Raw genomic sequence first — 17,964 nt, forward strand, 5'->3', positions numbered from 1 at the left:
ATGTGATAAATTCGAGAATGAAAACCCATCAGATCCGAATTCAGAGCTTACCACGGTAATACTTGATTCCCCAATTAATAGAGATGAAATCTTAGATAGCATTAACCAATTGAAATGTAATAAATCACCAGGAATTGATAAAACAACATCTGATTTTTTTAAATACTCAGCAGATCTTATCGTCCCGTACTTAGAATTGCTCTTTAATTTGATATTAGAAACTGGTACGTTCCCCAGATGTTGGGCAAAACAAGGTAATATAAATAATCCAAATAATTACAGAGGCATAACACTACTCAGCATATTTAGTAAAACTTTCACCTCTAGGATCTATAATAAATAAAAGACTTGTAAACTGGGGAGACTCAATGGATAAGATCAGCGAAGCGCAAGCTGGCTTCAGACAGGGATATACGACATTAGATAATATGTTTATACTGCAAAGTATTATTCAAAGGTATTTAAACTCTAAAGGGGGGAAATTCTACGCATTATTTGTAGATTTTTCAAAAGCTTTCGATTCAATACAACGAAAAAAACTTTGGCTTCTATTTGATACCCACGGTCTCAGTGGTAACATGAGTAAACTTTTATGCAATATGTATGAAAATGTCAAGTCTTGCATTAAAAGCAATCATAATTATTCAGAAACATTCGACTTGGAACTTGGTGTGAGACAAGGCTGTATACTAAGCCCATTTCTATTTTCCTTTTTTATAAATGAGTTAGCACGACAAATTGTAACTAATTTTGTACACGGGATTCAACTCCACCCTGATATAGTTCATATTTTCCTATTGCTATTTGCAGATGACATTGTTTTGTTCTCAAGCACGATTAATGGCTTACAGAATCAAATTAATGAACTTGAAAATTACTGCGATAAATGGAAATTAACTGTAAATAGAGAAAAAACGAAAATTGTTGTATTCAAAAATGGAGGCAAATTGTCAAAAAAGGAAAACTGGTTATATAAAGGTATGCAGCTGGAGTGTATTGGCTTTTATAAATATTTGGGACTTTATTTCACCAGTGGCCTGTCATGGACGAGGCATGTAAAATATGCAGCGTTACAGGGACAAAAAGCATTAATTGGAATTATGAAACAGTTGTGTGTACTTGGTAATATTAACTACTCTTCATTCTTTAAAATATTTGATGCCAAAGTCAGTCCAATTTTATCATATATGGCCGAAATTTGGGGACAAACAAAATTTGACGAAATTGAAAAAATCCATTTATACGCATGCAAAAAGTTCCTCGGAGTTAAAATTAACACTATTAACGCAGTGATTTATGGTGAATGCGGTAGGTACGCAATGTACATTCTTACAAGCATTAAAGTTATTAAGCACTGGCTAAAACTGTTGATTATGCCTTCAAATCGCTTACCCAAGAAGTGTTATAATATGATGTTGTTATATGATAAAGGTGGGCAAAAAAACTGGGCAACTAATGTAAAAAACTTTCTATATTCTATTGGTTTTGGAATTACATGGAATACACAATATGTCGAATCACCTACGTTATTCATACAATCCTTAACGACAAGACTAAAAGATATGTATATTCAAACATGGAGTGAAAGGATATCCTTATCAAATAAATGCATGTATTATCCATTGTTTGAAAATGCCATAGTTCTTGAGTCATATCTATCCTGTGTCAATGTTAAAAAGTTTAGAATAGCACTGGCACGATTCAGATGCTCTTCTCATGATTTGTTGATTGAAAGAGGCAGATATATGAATGTAAAAAGAGAAAATAGAATATGTACACTTTGTAATTTTAACGAAATAGAAGATGAATTACATTTTCTCCTAATATGTCCATTTTATGACCGGTTGCGAACAAAATATATTAAAAGATATTACTATGTCCATCCAAATGTGAGAAAATTCTCCTCATTGTTAAGTAGTAAAAATCCAGTTCTTCTACAAAATATTTCAATGTTCATTTACTATGCTATGATTACCCGATCTAAACTCCTCTCAAATGTAACATAACTTTATGTACTATAGGCCTGTGGCCTTCTCAGTTCAAATAAAGATTATTATTATTATTACATGTCATCACAATTCATAACAGTTACTTCAAAAATATATCAACAACTTTTGCTGTAGAAACCCGAATATGCATACTATGAACCAGCCTTTTCACTCTAATAAACTAGGAACAATTAGGAAACTAGCATGTGTCTCATTTTAAACAACGCCCCAAAAGATCAACAATAACTCATGAGTGTCACATTGTTAATTAAAATGGTTAAATGCATGTTCAGACAGAGTTTATTCTGTGATGATATTGTGTATAATACGTGTATATAACATACATACGTTGTACATAATGATGCAAATATGTGACACAGAGCGCGTCCTGAGTGTGAATAAAGTTCAGTTCAGTTCAGTAACAGTAATGGTGAGAGCATACATCCTTATCTTATACAGTGTCAAGTAAGGCTTGAACGTTGCGATACAAACATTCTAGTGTATTAAATACATTTCAATATATGGATGCATTGTGTCAAGAGTAAATGCAGTATGTATTTCATTTCAACCGTATCCTAAGCTTTCCTACGCTACTTTATACAGTCATTTTTCGCTTTACACCAATCGAATTTGTTTCTGAGGATTGTCAAAACTAGGTGTTCATATGCATTGACCTTCCTTATTGAAATCAACAAGCAAACAGTAAACTTTACTTCCTTAAAAATTTATGTGATATAGTGATTGAAGAACAACAATGTTACCCTGTCTTAATCCAAACTATGATTCCGATATGCACTTTTGAACCAAGGAGTAATTGATTACAGATGTAAAAATGTTCCCCATAATATCTAGATTATAATATCTATATACTGGGGTCAAAAGAGAGTGGTAATAATAATGGCAGTCACACATGCTAGACAGGCTTTAATTATGTCCGTTTTGATTATTTTTATCATAAATTCTGTCCTGTTTATTTGGTGCGTCAGTTCACTAAGCATGTATATTAACAAACCTGATCGTTTAAGAACAACGGATTCTTCAAGTGCCCTCAACCTTTGGCACAGACACGCAGACAGACACATACACACGCAGGCACACACGCACACACACATGCGCTCACGTACACACACAGACACCGACAGACAAACAGAGATACATACACACACACACACACACACACAAAGAACACGAATATCAAAATGTACATCCCGATACAGAGTTCTTGTGAAAAATGTAGCACTTGTTATACCATTTGGGCCCATCATTTCACCTACCCGCTCACTGGTTGTTTTACTTCCTCATGCCCGAGACTCAGTTGCCCGGGGTATGTCTGGGCACTGATACCACAACCCATTGGTGACACTCGCCGTCATGCTTTGTTCAATGACATAGTCTAAAGGCGCCTAATGGGCAAGTCTATAACCCCGTGAACCGAACATAGATTTGACGGACAAATAACCGTCAATCACCCGGAACGAAGGTATATGTGTTGAGGTAGTTAGACTGACAGCGGGTTGGATGAATGGAATACCGCCCCGAAGTCGATAATATTGAATGAATGACATAGTGTTGTAAGGCGCGTGTGTATGTGCTGCTATGGCAACAGGGAGCTCTCTTGTAAACAACCACGTTCTGATACGATGGATTTACGTGTATATTCACAATATGAAAGCATATACAACAAAAACGATGACACGTACGTGGGTCATGTGTTATTATTTCATGCGATTGGTGACTATTTTCAATCTAGAATGCACTTCCAATGGATGGATAATCTCTGGGTTTGTCAACAACGTTCTGCGGGTTGTGTCTTGGCCATGCATATCACCACACAAAATGACTGTATTACCCAAATTTACTAACATTAGGGAATATACGTTTCATCCGGCGGCCATATGAACAACGTTTGAAATCTACGTATCATCTGGCAGTCAGATTTACACACGTTTAAAGGGGTGTTAAAATAAATGAACACTCAAGTCTGTATTTACTTATATTTCACAGGTGTGTAAATCTGGCCATTACTTTCATGTGTTTTCTAGCATGTGTAACATATGTAAATGCTGTGATTGTAGGACATGCATTTCAATACCTTTGAAATCTCGTATGACCAGGGTTAGGTTTGTCATATATTTAGTACACGCGTAAATGGTTGGTAATGGGTAAATATAGTGTTACAAGATTAACACTACTTTAACATGTATTTCAATGGTTCTGTAATGTAACTGTCACAACGGGTTCGTTAGCGCGTCGGACCACGCCATAATGCACGGAGATCATTAGAAACACATGGCGAAGTGATACCCATGACTGAGCACCACTATTAACGTGCCTGCCTTTCTTGACATACACATCATGTCTGTTTAAAAGGTTACAATATTGGGTCTATGGGCCGGAGCGATATGCATGTTAGGGAGTGTGTGTGTGCATGTGTGTGAGAGGGAGAGGGTGTAGGATGGGGTAGGCCTAGGGTGGGGTGGTGGCGGTGGGGTACTGATAAGCCTTTCTGATCAGTAGGTAATACCGTTTATACTTTTTTGTAATGGAAATTACATTATAGTTTAAATAATTGACCTTAGGTACACTTCTTATATATGACATACAAGGAGAGACAGCTTATTGCAATAAAACACAAACAGGTGTGTTCACATAGCTGCACAAATTTCATTATCTATACTTTCGAAAAAGATGATTACAATGTATTACTGATGTGAAGTCCTGTTTTAAATGTGTAAATATGCACATACTTGGTATTAGAGCTGTGCTTCGTAGTCTAAGTGGAGAGACTATACATCCTGATACCAGTTTAATGAGGCGAGACGATATATCATGAGTGAGTGAGTGAGTTAAAGTTTACAGTCACAGTGGCAGTATTGCAGCCATATCGTGACTACAAATAGTTATAAATTCATTAAAACCTGTGTTACTTTCACACACACACACACTTAAAGAGCTGCTGATCTCATAAAATTTCAGCATTTCATGTTGAAGAAGGTACAGTCAAACATGTTCAGCACACCTTAAAATACATTTGAAACTGAAGTTTCCTTTGGGAAGTTGTGTTTCCACACCAATTCTTTCACAAGCAATTCAATGTAATTTATATCAGAATTCAGAATCACTGAAAAAACTCTTAAGTCTGCTGTCTAAATTGTTTCTTATCTTTGTTCTCTTTCTTAACAAAGCTAAGACATCATTCATAGTTGTGAATAAATGGTGTTATTTGTCAAACAACTAAAACATACTTCAATTGCTTGAAGACAAGTATTGTACAGTTGACAGAGTTTGAAAAATGTTCACACTCTATCACTTCTGCACCAACTACTTTGTACATGTAACAGATTCAAACAAATATTCCTACTGTCCAACCAACATTAGAATGAGGTGCGTGAAAGACGCGTTTGTTAAAGAAGAGCTGGGAGCGTGTCGTGAACTGATCCACTACCTACTCGAGGGGGAACAGGTGTGATCCTTGCAGTAATCACTTTCTGCGCAATGATTCGGAAATGTCGTGCTTCTGCTCGAGCATGTGTATACTAGTATCTTGTAAAGTGGACTGTTAAAAGAGTATCAAACTCTGCAGGTATTTGAACCTTATCATGTCGCACTCTAAATTGGGTAAACGGGGTCAAGCCATTCATTCACAAACACGTGAGGTTGCCTACAATGTCATTCAGTGCATGTGTACTATTTCCGACAGCACACACAGTGCACTCAAAAAAGCCAGCGATGCTACTGGTATATCTGTCAGTACCTTGCGCAAAATAAAGGACGAAGGTAAACAGGGGCGTAGCTACCATTATGAAAAAAAGCCCGGGCTCACACATGATTTTGAAAAGTTGGGCAAGCTCTCAACACTAACTAAATATAAAGTTTTGCAACCTACCGGGCTTACACGAAAAAAAATAATTCTTTCTTTCTTTCTTTTTCTTTCCTTTCTTTACACTTCGATGTATTAGTTTGAACACTTCGATGTATTAGTTTGGACACTTCGATGTATTAGTTTGACCACTTCGATGTATTAGTTTGAACACTTCGATGTATTAGTTTGAACACTTCTATGTATTCGTTTGAGAAAAACATTGTCAACGTGCGATGTGTGCACATGATACTTAACACTGACGTAGATTCATAGGGGTCGTGTTGAACATTATTTTGGTCTGTGTACCTCAATGATAACTGTGCTGAGCTATGACACCTCTGTGAACTGTTAATCAGTGTAATGCCATGTTATGGCTTTGCCGGGTTAAACAGAAACCAAGTCAGAATCTCGCTGCTGGAATCAAGAGAGCTACGTGCTGTTGTAAGACCATACCCCTCTTTTTATACCTGAACTGGTATACATTTTCTGGACAAAGAACTAAGTCATATTCAAGGTTGCGGTACTTCTTCTCATAGCTACATGCACAATTGTCCTAAAGGTGCCTCCACATGACGAATGTGAACCTTGCTCTCTCCTCTCGGTGTTCACATAGTACATTTGTCTGTCACAGGTGCAGTAGTTAAGCTGTCGAATGGTGTTTACAGGTTATTCATTGAAGACACAAGATGTTTACCAGTCGTTGTCAAGTTAAGAAGATAAGTGCTCAGTGTAGGTATTTATGCAATATGGAAATCCGTAATGTATGGTGAATGCAGTGACATAATGGCTATATTGCACCTGCAAGCAGGACCATTTGAGTGTAAATAGTATCAACAGGGCACACAAAGGGTCCTGTGTAAACTCAACTGACACCTTTCACACCAAAGTGTGACGAAGGTGGGTTACTTAGAAATACTAAGCTGTATACATGGTATACTTTGCTGTACATAACCAACGCATGCATACAAAACATCTGGAGTGACAAAAGACTTAGTGAGTGAATACGTAAATATTGCTTAAAGGTGAGTCAGCAGTATTGCAAGTATTTGCAGCTAAGTTTGTAAGAATATTTGGCAAAACACTTAACTGTGTATGATTATATCAAAAGTGTGATATTTATTATCCAAAATGTCTTCTGGTGGAACTACGGAAACATAAACGACCCACTCTACTAAAATACATTGTTTATGTAGAATATTTGTGCATATAATATATTGTGAAGCGGTTGCAATGGTATGTATGTATGTCCGCCCACGTGTTGGAAAAAAAACACTCATACACTCACTTGACTTTCTATGGCATGTTTGAACAAACACAGCTGTTAACCTTAATGATCTTGAAGAATATCTCATTTGTAATCGTGTGATGGTCTGAAACTATAATACGATAATGATCACGTGACCAGCTACCTTAAACTCTTTGTGATTTTTTTTTCATTTGTTCCCATAATCGAATACAAGCATATAAAGTAAAGCAAAAAGTGTACATATGCATGATCAAAGTTCATCAACTGGTAGCATGAAGAAATTATAATGCAATAAAGTTATTCAAGTTTGATTACAGATTAAGTCAGAGATTGAAAACTGAGAATAAATGAAACCATTTCTCTGAAAATTATCAAAATTATTGTTCCTTCCGGATATGAATTTTTCAACCGTGTAAGTGTCTTTAAAAATTTGTAAGACATTATTAACTTTTGGAATTCTATTCTTTAAAGTGCAAGTATATATATATGACTTTTAGCATAAAAGATTATATGATTTAGCAATGGCTTATTACCAAAAACCAAACCAAACCAAAGTCTTTCTTATTTCAAATTTCTGTTTGTTTTGAATTATCCAGTTTTCAAGTTCTTTCCAGAAGGTTTGAGTTACAACACATTCCCAATATACATGACATAAAGTTTATCTCTCAACATTACAAAAACCATATATGTTCCTCCAATATCAAATTTGAGTTTCAGATCTTCAAAAGACTTAAAATATCTTCATTACAAAAGTCCTTAATTGTTAAAATTCCATTTTTAGCCCAATGCCTAATAAAGTGATTTGGGTTTTTGAAATTATCACCATGAAAAAAGCCCCGGGCTTAGACTTGATTTTGAAAATGAAAGTTGGGCAAGGCCTCAACACTAACTAAATATACAGCTTTGCAGCTAATCGGGCTTACAGGACAAAAATTGGCTTGCTACACGCCTGGTAAATGCGTTCCCGCGATCGGTACCAGTAAGTTCACAAGCCCAGGGAAAGTGCGTACTCGTACGGAAGGGAAAATTGAATTTGATGATTTTGATAAATGCGCAATTCGCCAGTACATTCAACACTGTTACACAGTAACCAAGACAATGCCAACACTGACAGTTTATCGCTTTACATACTCTCGGCACCTTAATGGTAAAATGGACTGCACCGCTATTCAGATGCACGGGTTCAAATGACAGGTCGGCATTATTCTTAAGTTTGTCTCACAGTACAAGGTTCACTTCAGAAGAATTTCCAAGAGACTCCCTTCCTATTCCTAATGCAATACTCCTTACAACTTTCAGTAGTACTTAAGTAGTATCGGGATATATCGTCTCTTGTGGCGATACATCGATGTATCACAGCCCTTGCGATATTAATATCCTGATGTATTGCCTAAATGTGTTTTGTATTGATGCATTCGTATCGCATAGTTGACTATGCAAACATCGATACTATCGATGAATCGTTACACCACTACGTCAGATGGCCTCTTTTGATTCGGAATACAGATGTTGTCCCAAACGGACGTTTTCTCAAATTTCAGTTACCCGACGGAATATACTGTACACCTATTTTGATTCCACCTCTTGGGTAGATTAAAGAAAACTGTAGAGATTGCAATTAGTTCATAAAGTTAGATAACTAAGCAGTTTCTGTAATTATTGAAAGCTTACTACCTGACATCATTTATGTTGCTTATGCGTTTTTAATTTTTGCTTTTTGCTGTCTGATTTGTTATATATTATATAATAATGTTAATCATTTGGCATCCCAATATCATGGAATATAATGTGAACTTATTAATCTATCAAAGTACCGAAACATTTTATAACTATGCTTTACTGTTATTGGGTGGAACTGTTAATTAAATGTACCTCCGTACAAAATTTCCAGAAATTAATAGAAACTGAAAATTGCTAAATAAATGGAAAACTACATTGGGTAAAGATTGCAAACAGTTATTATTTATATACCTGCTTTAAATTATCATGTCACAAACATAAAAACTGAAGGATGGGTGTGGAAAGAGCTTAGATTATCCTTCAAAAACATCATATGTACATTTAACAATCACTTATCATTAAGTGCAACAAAAGCATTACAAAAACGCCATATTTCCACCTTTGGCTGGAGTTCTAAATATTTTATACCGAAAGCCTGTCAGTTAACTCAAAGGAAATAACCCTTGTGTTTTACAGTGATGGCTTAATCATAGTCACAATGAATTATAGGCTGCTACGCGTTTTCGAATGTGATTGAGTCAGTGAAATACTAATATTTACCAAATCAAATTCTAAAGGAGCTTTCCTTCAAGCAGTGACTTAAAGCCATACATAGCTAGACTTGCTTAGATTATAGACTTCATATAAGGCATCATAGATATTTCACAAGCATAGTACAGGACCCTTAGCCTCATTAGCGTATTGCCTCACCACTTGCGACTTAAGCGTTGGCAGATGTAATTGTTACTGAAGATGTTGGTCCCCGCCAGCCGCCGGTGTTTGGTATTGTTTACTCTGTAACCCGAACCCTGCAGTGAGTTTTAACAGACGCTGAACCTGGGAATATCTAGATATGCTTCATTTAGGGCGTAAGCATTACAGTAAGGGCTGGGCGGAAGGGAAAATAATATCGTTCTCTGACTATGATAAAACAGAGACTATATAATAGACTATTGTATGGTCTCTGGATACAGATTGGGACAAGATATGGAAATCAAAATATTTGGACAACAGACCATTGTTTGAGTCTTTTAATTGTAAATATGATTCCAATAGCTTAACCTAGATTTCGATATCCTTCGAATGTACATTTGTTTGAAACTGGAAAGTATACTTGTATCCCGTGACAAGAACGAATACTTAATAATTCAAAAGCATAACAGCACGAGTATCCATTTTGTCTTTTGCCTACATACGCTCAATCACATGAATTGTGTCTCCAGGTCACGGAGCATCAGTGGTTTAGGGGCCCGTATTGCAATTCTCGTGCGTTTCCATGTGTTGTTGACGCGGCATGGACGTCTCGTAACATCACTATTTGATTATGATTCGAAAAACACATGCTCATGATATGGTTGGAATCGTGCCATGGATTAGCAGATATTTATCATGAAGGTTTTTTATGTAGGTGGCTTGAAACGCGCTTTGACAAAGGCCTATAGGTTCGATCACATTAATATTCGTTTTACAGCTTCTTATCTCTAAAGATGCTCACGCCAAAACTGATTTAAATTCTAATCGCAGATAAAAGAATAAGACAATAAATAGTATGCCAAATTATTGTTACCATGACAACCCTGTGACATTTCACCTTATGTAAGAGAGAAATAAATACGATGCTGGGTATAGCAGTACTACTGCAGATGATAGTGTATGTCGTAAATTTCAATAAGTTGCTGCAGCGCTGTCCCTAATCACTGGATATTTATACAATTATATGTGTGATGGAGGAGAACAGGCAGATACCTATAGAAGAAAGTGTTTGCCCTACCTGTAACAACTATGTCCCGTGTCTATAAAGGGGATATAATGTGGGAATGAATGACATGTACTTTTATCTGGGCCCGTTTATGATGATACATATTGCGATCTTTCACAATAATCTCACTGGCTATCAGATTGAGGGTACGTTTCAAACATAACCGGTATTTCTATTATTGTATTTATACAGAAACATTCTTCGAACTTTCTCCATATACGTCTGCCAGATACATTGCACACTACCCCTTTCTCTCTTGATCTTCTCAAACGACTGTTGAAAGTTCGAAGAATCCTGGTCAAAGTAGAAAAGTCTTAAGACTATTCCCTACAAATCTGTAACTTACACATTGTACCATAAATGGGTAGAGCTTCCGTTCGGGGGAATATCAGGAGGACAACGATACCATTATCTCCAATGTTGTAGAAAGCACTACACTTACTTAGAAAAACAATAACCCACTGAGATATTGCATTCTTGCCGGAATCAATATTTTCGGCACCTGTCAGATCTGAACTTGAACATGTGAGGTCTGCGTCTATGTCAGGTTAAAGGTCTGCAAGATGTTTAGCAACACCGGGGCGTAATAGTCATAGGCCTGCTCCAAACAACGGAATATATATCTTGTTAGAAGGATTTCTCCGACATGGAAATTTGCAGCAATGCAACATCACATTTACTTGTGTGACATTTGATTTCGGACTCTGGGTTTATGGATCGTCAATTTAAACAGGACAATCAAGACATATTTTACAAAAGGCACAGAGGCCCAACATGCCAATGGTATACTCAGAGAACGCACCCACCTGTGCCATCCGGACATAATCGCTACACGATAAAAACTATTTTTTGTGTGGCGTTATTACAGCAAAGGCTGAGCGGAAGGAGAAATAACATGGTTCAGGCACTGTGAGACTATTAAGAAAGGTCACATGCAGTGCAATAATATTCCAATTATGTACTGCCAAAACTTATTTTACTGATGCGCGAGCTGAAGAGACTTAAGAAATTACGAGTTGGTTCGTGTAGCCTTGCTCAAAGAGAGATAGACTAATGCTTAGTCTCTGAATATATATAATTTTGACAGTAACAAACAAGCCCATTTAAATTGGAAAGGAGCCCCAGGGAGACTAGAGATTCAGAACCTGTGGAAATCTAGACTTGCTTTATTTAGAGCTTTAGCACTGAAGAGAGGGCTTGGCAGCAGGGAAAATAATGTGGTTCAGGGACTGTGAGACAGACTACAAGAGAGATAAAGTGCTATTCTGTTGGGACAGCTAGGGACACTTGCAAGGACGAAGGGGCAGCTCATCGCCCTTTTGTTCACCACTAACAAGATTTGCCAACACCGCAGACAAAGCGTAACTGATACTGGCAACAAGTGCGAGCGCAGCTTAATAAGCCATGTTAGCTTGCGTAATACCGCTTTCTTAGTCAGGCTCTTTTGATGATAAGAATAATGAGGTCACGTGAACGTTGATTTCAAACGTACTAAAATGTGTGAAAATGAAATTACATGAACCAAGTAATTCACATGATGGAAACAAATAATCATCTTGCTTGAGCACAGGTAGAATGAAGGTGTATGAACCGTTCATATACATAACCCTGAAATCCGGTATGATACATAAATATCTAAGGTGTGTAAACATTTGCACATGTGAAAATTTACAAGTGTTTCCCCACCTAAGTAAATTTACATGTTTCCAACCTGGGTAAACTTAGAACGAAATCGTAAATTTCAGCACCCAATGAAATTCAAAGGAATGTATCGGAAATACTGTATGATCATGTATTTACTGGGGTATCTGTTTTGCAATTCATGTTTGGAAACACCTGACAATCCGGTCATAGCATACATGAACGAGGTTCTTGTGCATACGAAAATGTACGATGAGCATATGTTTCAAAGGTATAGATTCATATGAAATATATACCCAAAGTGAGGAAATATCTGAAAACATACGTAAATCCGGTCATGGCATGTATTTCCTACTGTATTTACGTTTATTTCAATGGTTTACTATCCGGTTTTTGGTCCTGTGCCACTGTGCTAAAATATGGAAGGAAATGAGATCGATGAGAATAAGAATCCTTTCTTACCTTGCATTGCTTGTGGGGTTTAGGAGAATGTTACTTGCGACGGACGACTGTCCTGGTTTCCTTCGATATAACGCGGTATACATGGTGTACTCTATACAGCTATATCTTCACACTTTGTTGCCATCACACCTGTCCATTTCGCTCCAGCGAGGAGTGATCAATATCCCAAGTAAGATCGCATACGCTTGAACAGATAAATGTAGTCAGTCTGTGGGTTGTCTATCCATGACCTGAAATCTGTTGTGTTACTCACTACGGCATACCAGTACTGTAACCATAGAGGGGTTCTACCTCACACGAGGAACATAACAGTCAAGCGTCATTGACTCGCGGTCCACGCATACGTTGGTAGGGCGTGTAAACAAACCCCGATAGCACTGAAGGAGTAGATAGTTGAGCTAGAGCCATGGCTCCGTTCTATGTTGTAGCTGCTATGGTGTTGGTTATAGGTCTTAGTATGTATTGAGTATAGAATAGAAATGCTATATTATACAAAAAGCTCACTACAGATTCACTCCTTGTAAGTTAGATTTTTGATACATATTGACAAGTTTAATGTATTGAAGATTTCATGGACTGCTGGTTTTTGGCTTTTAATATGTTTTTGACGATAACTAACGAGTGACGGGGAATGACAGATTATCGTTCCCGAGCTATATTGATTAGATAATTCTCGAGCCTGTATTTTTATTTCACATATCAGTTTTCGATCTAAAAAGCGCTCAAATGAAAACATCAGTTTCTCTATGAGAAAACCCGCGATGCTGGGATTTCCCATATCCCTACGCGTGTGATTGGCTGTTTATTTTCTGAAACAGCCAATCAACGTTCACCAAAAGGTGTAACCTCCCTAGACACTTACAACAGCTGCAAAAACCATACTCACTCACGTACCCGTGAAGATCCGGGTTAGAACTGGTCTTCAGCAACCCATGTTTGTCATAGGAAGCAACTAACGGGATCGGGTGGTCAGGCTCGCTGACTTGGTTGACACATGTCATCGTACCCCAATAGCGTACATAAATGCTCTTGCTGTTGAACACTGGATTGTCTGGTCCAGACTCGATTATTTACAGACCGCCGCCACATAGCTGGAATATTGCTGAATGCGGTGTTAAACGACAAACAAACGAAAACAAAGTTTAACAAGTACACCATACTAGTAGTACGGCTCACATTCATGAATTCCCGGTAACGGTTATACCATTCGCTGATTGCTTGGAAACATAACAACATATCACAAATATGTGTTATGAGTGAGTGAACATTGTCCCTGTGCTAGATATCGAACTGTGAAGAGGCGGACAGTGAAACACAAGCAACTATTATTACGTTATGATTGAGTGAGTGAGTTGAGATTTACACCGCTTTCAGCAATATTCCAGCATTATCACCGCGGGGGACACCAGAAATGGGCTTCACACAGTGTACCCATGTGAAGAATCCAACCCGGATCTCCGGCATGACGACCGAATGGTTAAAGAATGCCGCCATAGATTTAGAGTGTGACATTGCTCAATCGATAAACATATGGTGTGTTTTATCGTCGAGCTGGGTTAGTTAACAATTTGATTGAGCTAAATAGAATCTGAAACTGATTACACAGAATAAAATGAACTGTCTCAATCAGGGATTGTTATTGTCATTTGAAACATCACAATTTAGTATTTTCCAAGGCCATGGTTCACATAAGCCTTACACACAAATTATAATACAGACATCGTAATCTGCCATCTTGATGACATTACGGTTGATGTAAGTGATTTGGCTAAAATGGCCATAAAAGAAACATACTGTTTACAAAACAAATATCAAAACTGCAATTAGCAGGCGACATTAGATGGAAGTCGAGGAGGCCTCGAAACAATGTCTTACAGCCAGCTTGTCCAATCCGGGGACATCTGGAAAGATTAACCATTTTTAGGTTAACATTAAAGGTAGACAACTTTAGCTTATACTTATTGTGGATAAACCCCACATGCTGCCACTGACATGAGATACGAATATGTGGACTACCGAATCTAGCTGTATGAAATTACTTCCACATAACATTCTGGAACTTGAAGATTAACACAATAATCACAAAGCAATAATTCCTTCAAGGATAGGTCTTGAGTCTAGTAATGCATATTCTGGTACAACCATGCTAACCTGACACAATCTCTGGCAGGGACATCGGGCTTATTGTTGAGTGAAGGGACAGAGAGATCACGGTGTATCACAGAATTATTTATCTAGATGTGTTAGTATATATTATGTACTTTGTGGTTAGCATGCTGGCCTCTCATGCCAACGGCTCGGGTTCGAATCTCCGTTTGAGACACCAAAATTTGTGACCTGGGTCTCATACTGTGTTGTGTCCCTGGGAAAGGCACTTCGTCCACATTGCAATCAGTCCACCCAGCTGTTCAAAGTGGGTACCTGAGAAGCGGATGCACGGACCTATACGGTCGCGCGAATTAGCGCTTAGTAGCAGGTAATAATGTAACACCAGTGAGCAGCATTGCGTTGGATTCTAGGCGCGAACATTATTGTTATGTTTTTTTCAGATTAAAGATGAAAATGCAACAGAGAGGGTTCGGGTGATCCTGGCACAGTCAGGCTGGTGAGGCTCATCATTAGCTCAGGGCCCTGCCCCCTCTACACGCAGCCCAGAATGCGAATGGACTTCTCCCAGGAAACACTGCCTAGTCGAACCCACCAACTAGTCGAACTTTCCGGAGAAGATGAAGGCTCCTCAACACTGCAGCCTTCTGCATTACCCAGAGTGTCAGAAGGGCTGTAATTCTGATGAAGAACTCTGGCACTCTCCTGATCTGCGCCAAGAGATCAGGAGGTACCCAAACCAAGGGCACCGAGAACAATGGGGAGCCTGACGACAGTGTACTTGGGATGCAAGCGAAACATTTCAAAGGCGAGGTCCGCATGTTTATCATGCTCTTCCTGAATCTTGTCAATCGCATTGTTGTCAAAAGGACAGGAACTTCAATGATATAAATAAGTTCCTTGGCTTTATCAAAAAGGACAAGATCAGGTTTGTTGGCTGGAATTCTTCTGAGGCTGTATATTGGCCTACTCCACAGAAGTTTGCACAGTTCAATTATTTCGTCTCACCTAGTATCATTACCAAACCCAATGCATGTGACACTCTGGGCATGGTAACCGACTGGTTAAGACGTGACTGTTGATATGACCACTGCGGCAGAACTTGACTATTAATTATAGCGGCGCAAATCACTCACTCACTCACGATCAAAAGCACGCACTTTCTCTGGTAATTGTTTCCAACCCATTGTATTCATCGTGTTATCTGTTTTAAGACTTCTGTTGTAGTATTTATTTAAATATTGCACACATCAACGCTTTAATGATTTTGGATTGTATTCCTGAGGTAATGTTGTTTGTAACGAAATATGTATCAGTCTTTCTTGTAGAGCCATATGATAAATGTGAAACTAAATGCGTCACCTTGGCAATCTGCACGTGGCTACATGTAGCATATGATTTCAGGAATAGGTAGGTAAACAAACCGAGTCCTATATCTGTCATTTTAAAGTTCCTATACTACACACAATTCAGTTATAGAGTCATATTTAGTTATCAGTGTCCTCTTCTAGTCCAGTACATTACTATACTGAGTCAAAAAGAAACTTCACAAAACGTAATTTGAAAAATAATGGATAATTTTTCTCTGATGATACATCTATGTATCAGAAATGGGCTTCCTATCTTTCGACTCTAGAAAAACGTTAGCAAAACCCACTCAAACCCATCCATTCGTCGTGCAAATGACGTTAGTGGCAATTCAGGTTTTGCACGAGCAGTCGATCACGTGATCTTTGCATCGAAGTTTCTTCATATGCACGTGTTTGCTTTGGCCTCAAGAATTGAAAAAACACTTTTGAACCACAGTTCTAACGGTACCTGAAACGCCACGATTGTCAAATGTGCAACGTGAACGTGCCGTTGGCATGTTGCAAGCGGGAAGATCAGTTATTGACGTCGCAAGAGCAATCGGATGCAGACGTCGTACTGTGTATGACTTGCGAGGTCGTCTACAACAAACTGCCACCACTTCTGATCGCCCAAAGTCGGGTCGTCCACGTGTGACGTCACGAGTAGAAGACCGTCAAATCGTCCTACGTCACCTACGTGACAGATTTCTGCCGGCTACACGAACCAGGGCTGAGATGTTTAGAGGTCGACTGTCCTCACAGACCATTCGAAATCGGTCATCCGTGGAAAGCTCACAGTTGCTGCTTACCGCGACCAGGTGCTCACCCCTGAACTCGTTCCTTTCATGGCGGCTCATGGCCCAGGTCTACAGTTCCAGCATGATAATGCTCGGCCGCATACCGCGATGTTGACACGAAATTTCCTTCAAAACGCTGGAATCAACGTCATGGACTGGCCATCGAGGTCCCCTGACCTTAATCCAATAGAGCACGTTTGGGATGCACTTGGGAGAAGGCTTCGTGGTGTTAGGAACCAGCCTCAGAATTTGCAGGAACTTGGCGCTGCCTTGCAAGAGCAATGGCGCAGAATCCCCAACCACGTGTTCACAAGCATCAGGCAGTCGATGAGGAGACGGTGTTTGGCAGTGGTGAATGCGCGGGGCGGCCATACACGATATTGAACTGAGAAATTTCGCATTTTTATTCTTGTGACTTGACATTCTGTATACCCATGTTTTGGAACGGCGGTGTAGCCTAATGGAACTGATAATGGCACTGTCAGTGTATCGAGTACATCACACAGATCTCAGCAATGAAATAATAACAATTTAACCATCTTCCCATCTCTTGTTCTTTTATAGTGCCCTGAAGAAAGAATGTGAAGTTTCTTTTTTGACTCAGTATATTTGTATACATCACAATACTTCAATGGGTACAACATGTTGTGCTTGAGCCAATAGTTTAACCCTGAAAAAATGAATATTAGGTTGTATTAGTACGAGAACATATTAAAATATTAGCATTTCCCTAAAATAACCATTTTCGAAACACCATTAAATAGAAAGTTGCATAAATTTAAACTTATCGTATTCAAAAATGTTTATGTAGTAACACAGATATGATTATTTTAACGAGTTCCTTTCTTTTAATAAATACAACTGTATAAGGCGATGCATAGCCGGTAAGGTGACGTCCAGGAGCAATTATCTCCCTTTGTAACACACTAAGAATATCAGAATTGGATAGGTGGCATTGCGATCAAGGGAGTAGCTACCATTATAAAGAAAAGCCCTGGCTTACACATGATTATTGCTGAAAAGGTTGGGCAAGCC

General features: G+C 38.4%; 1 protein-coding gene across 1 annotated transcript in view; it reads right to left on the reverse strand.

The window, feature by feature from the left end:
- LOC124258963 (NACHT domain- and WD repeat-containing protein 1-like) overlaps window positions 1–12,782 on the reverse strand; it is a 110,141-nt gene extending 97,359 nt beyond the window's left edge. Inside the window, exon 1 of the mRNA XM_046693031.1 lies at window positions 12,678–12,782. Within this exon, the coding sequence (XP_046548987.1) occupies window positions 12,678–12,760 (83 nt within the window). The 5' untranslated portion in view covers window positions 12,761–12,782. The remainder of the gene's footprint in view (window positions 1–12,677) is intronic.
- Window positions 12,783–17,964: the final 5,182 nt, after the last annotated feature.

The sequence above is a fragment of the Haliotis rubra genome, unplaced genomic scaffold (assembly GCF_003918875.1).
Source record: "Haliotis rubra isolate DU_JTF1 unplaced genomic scaffold, ASM391887v1 Scf704, whole genome shotgun sequence".
Classification (NCBI taxonomy): Eukaryota; Metazoa; Mollusca; class Gastropoda; order Lepetellida; family Haliotidae; genus Haliotis; species Haliotis rubra.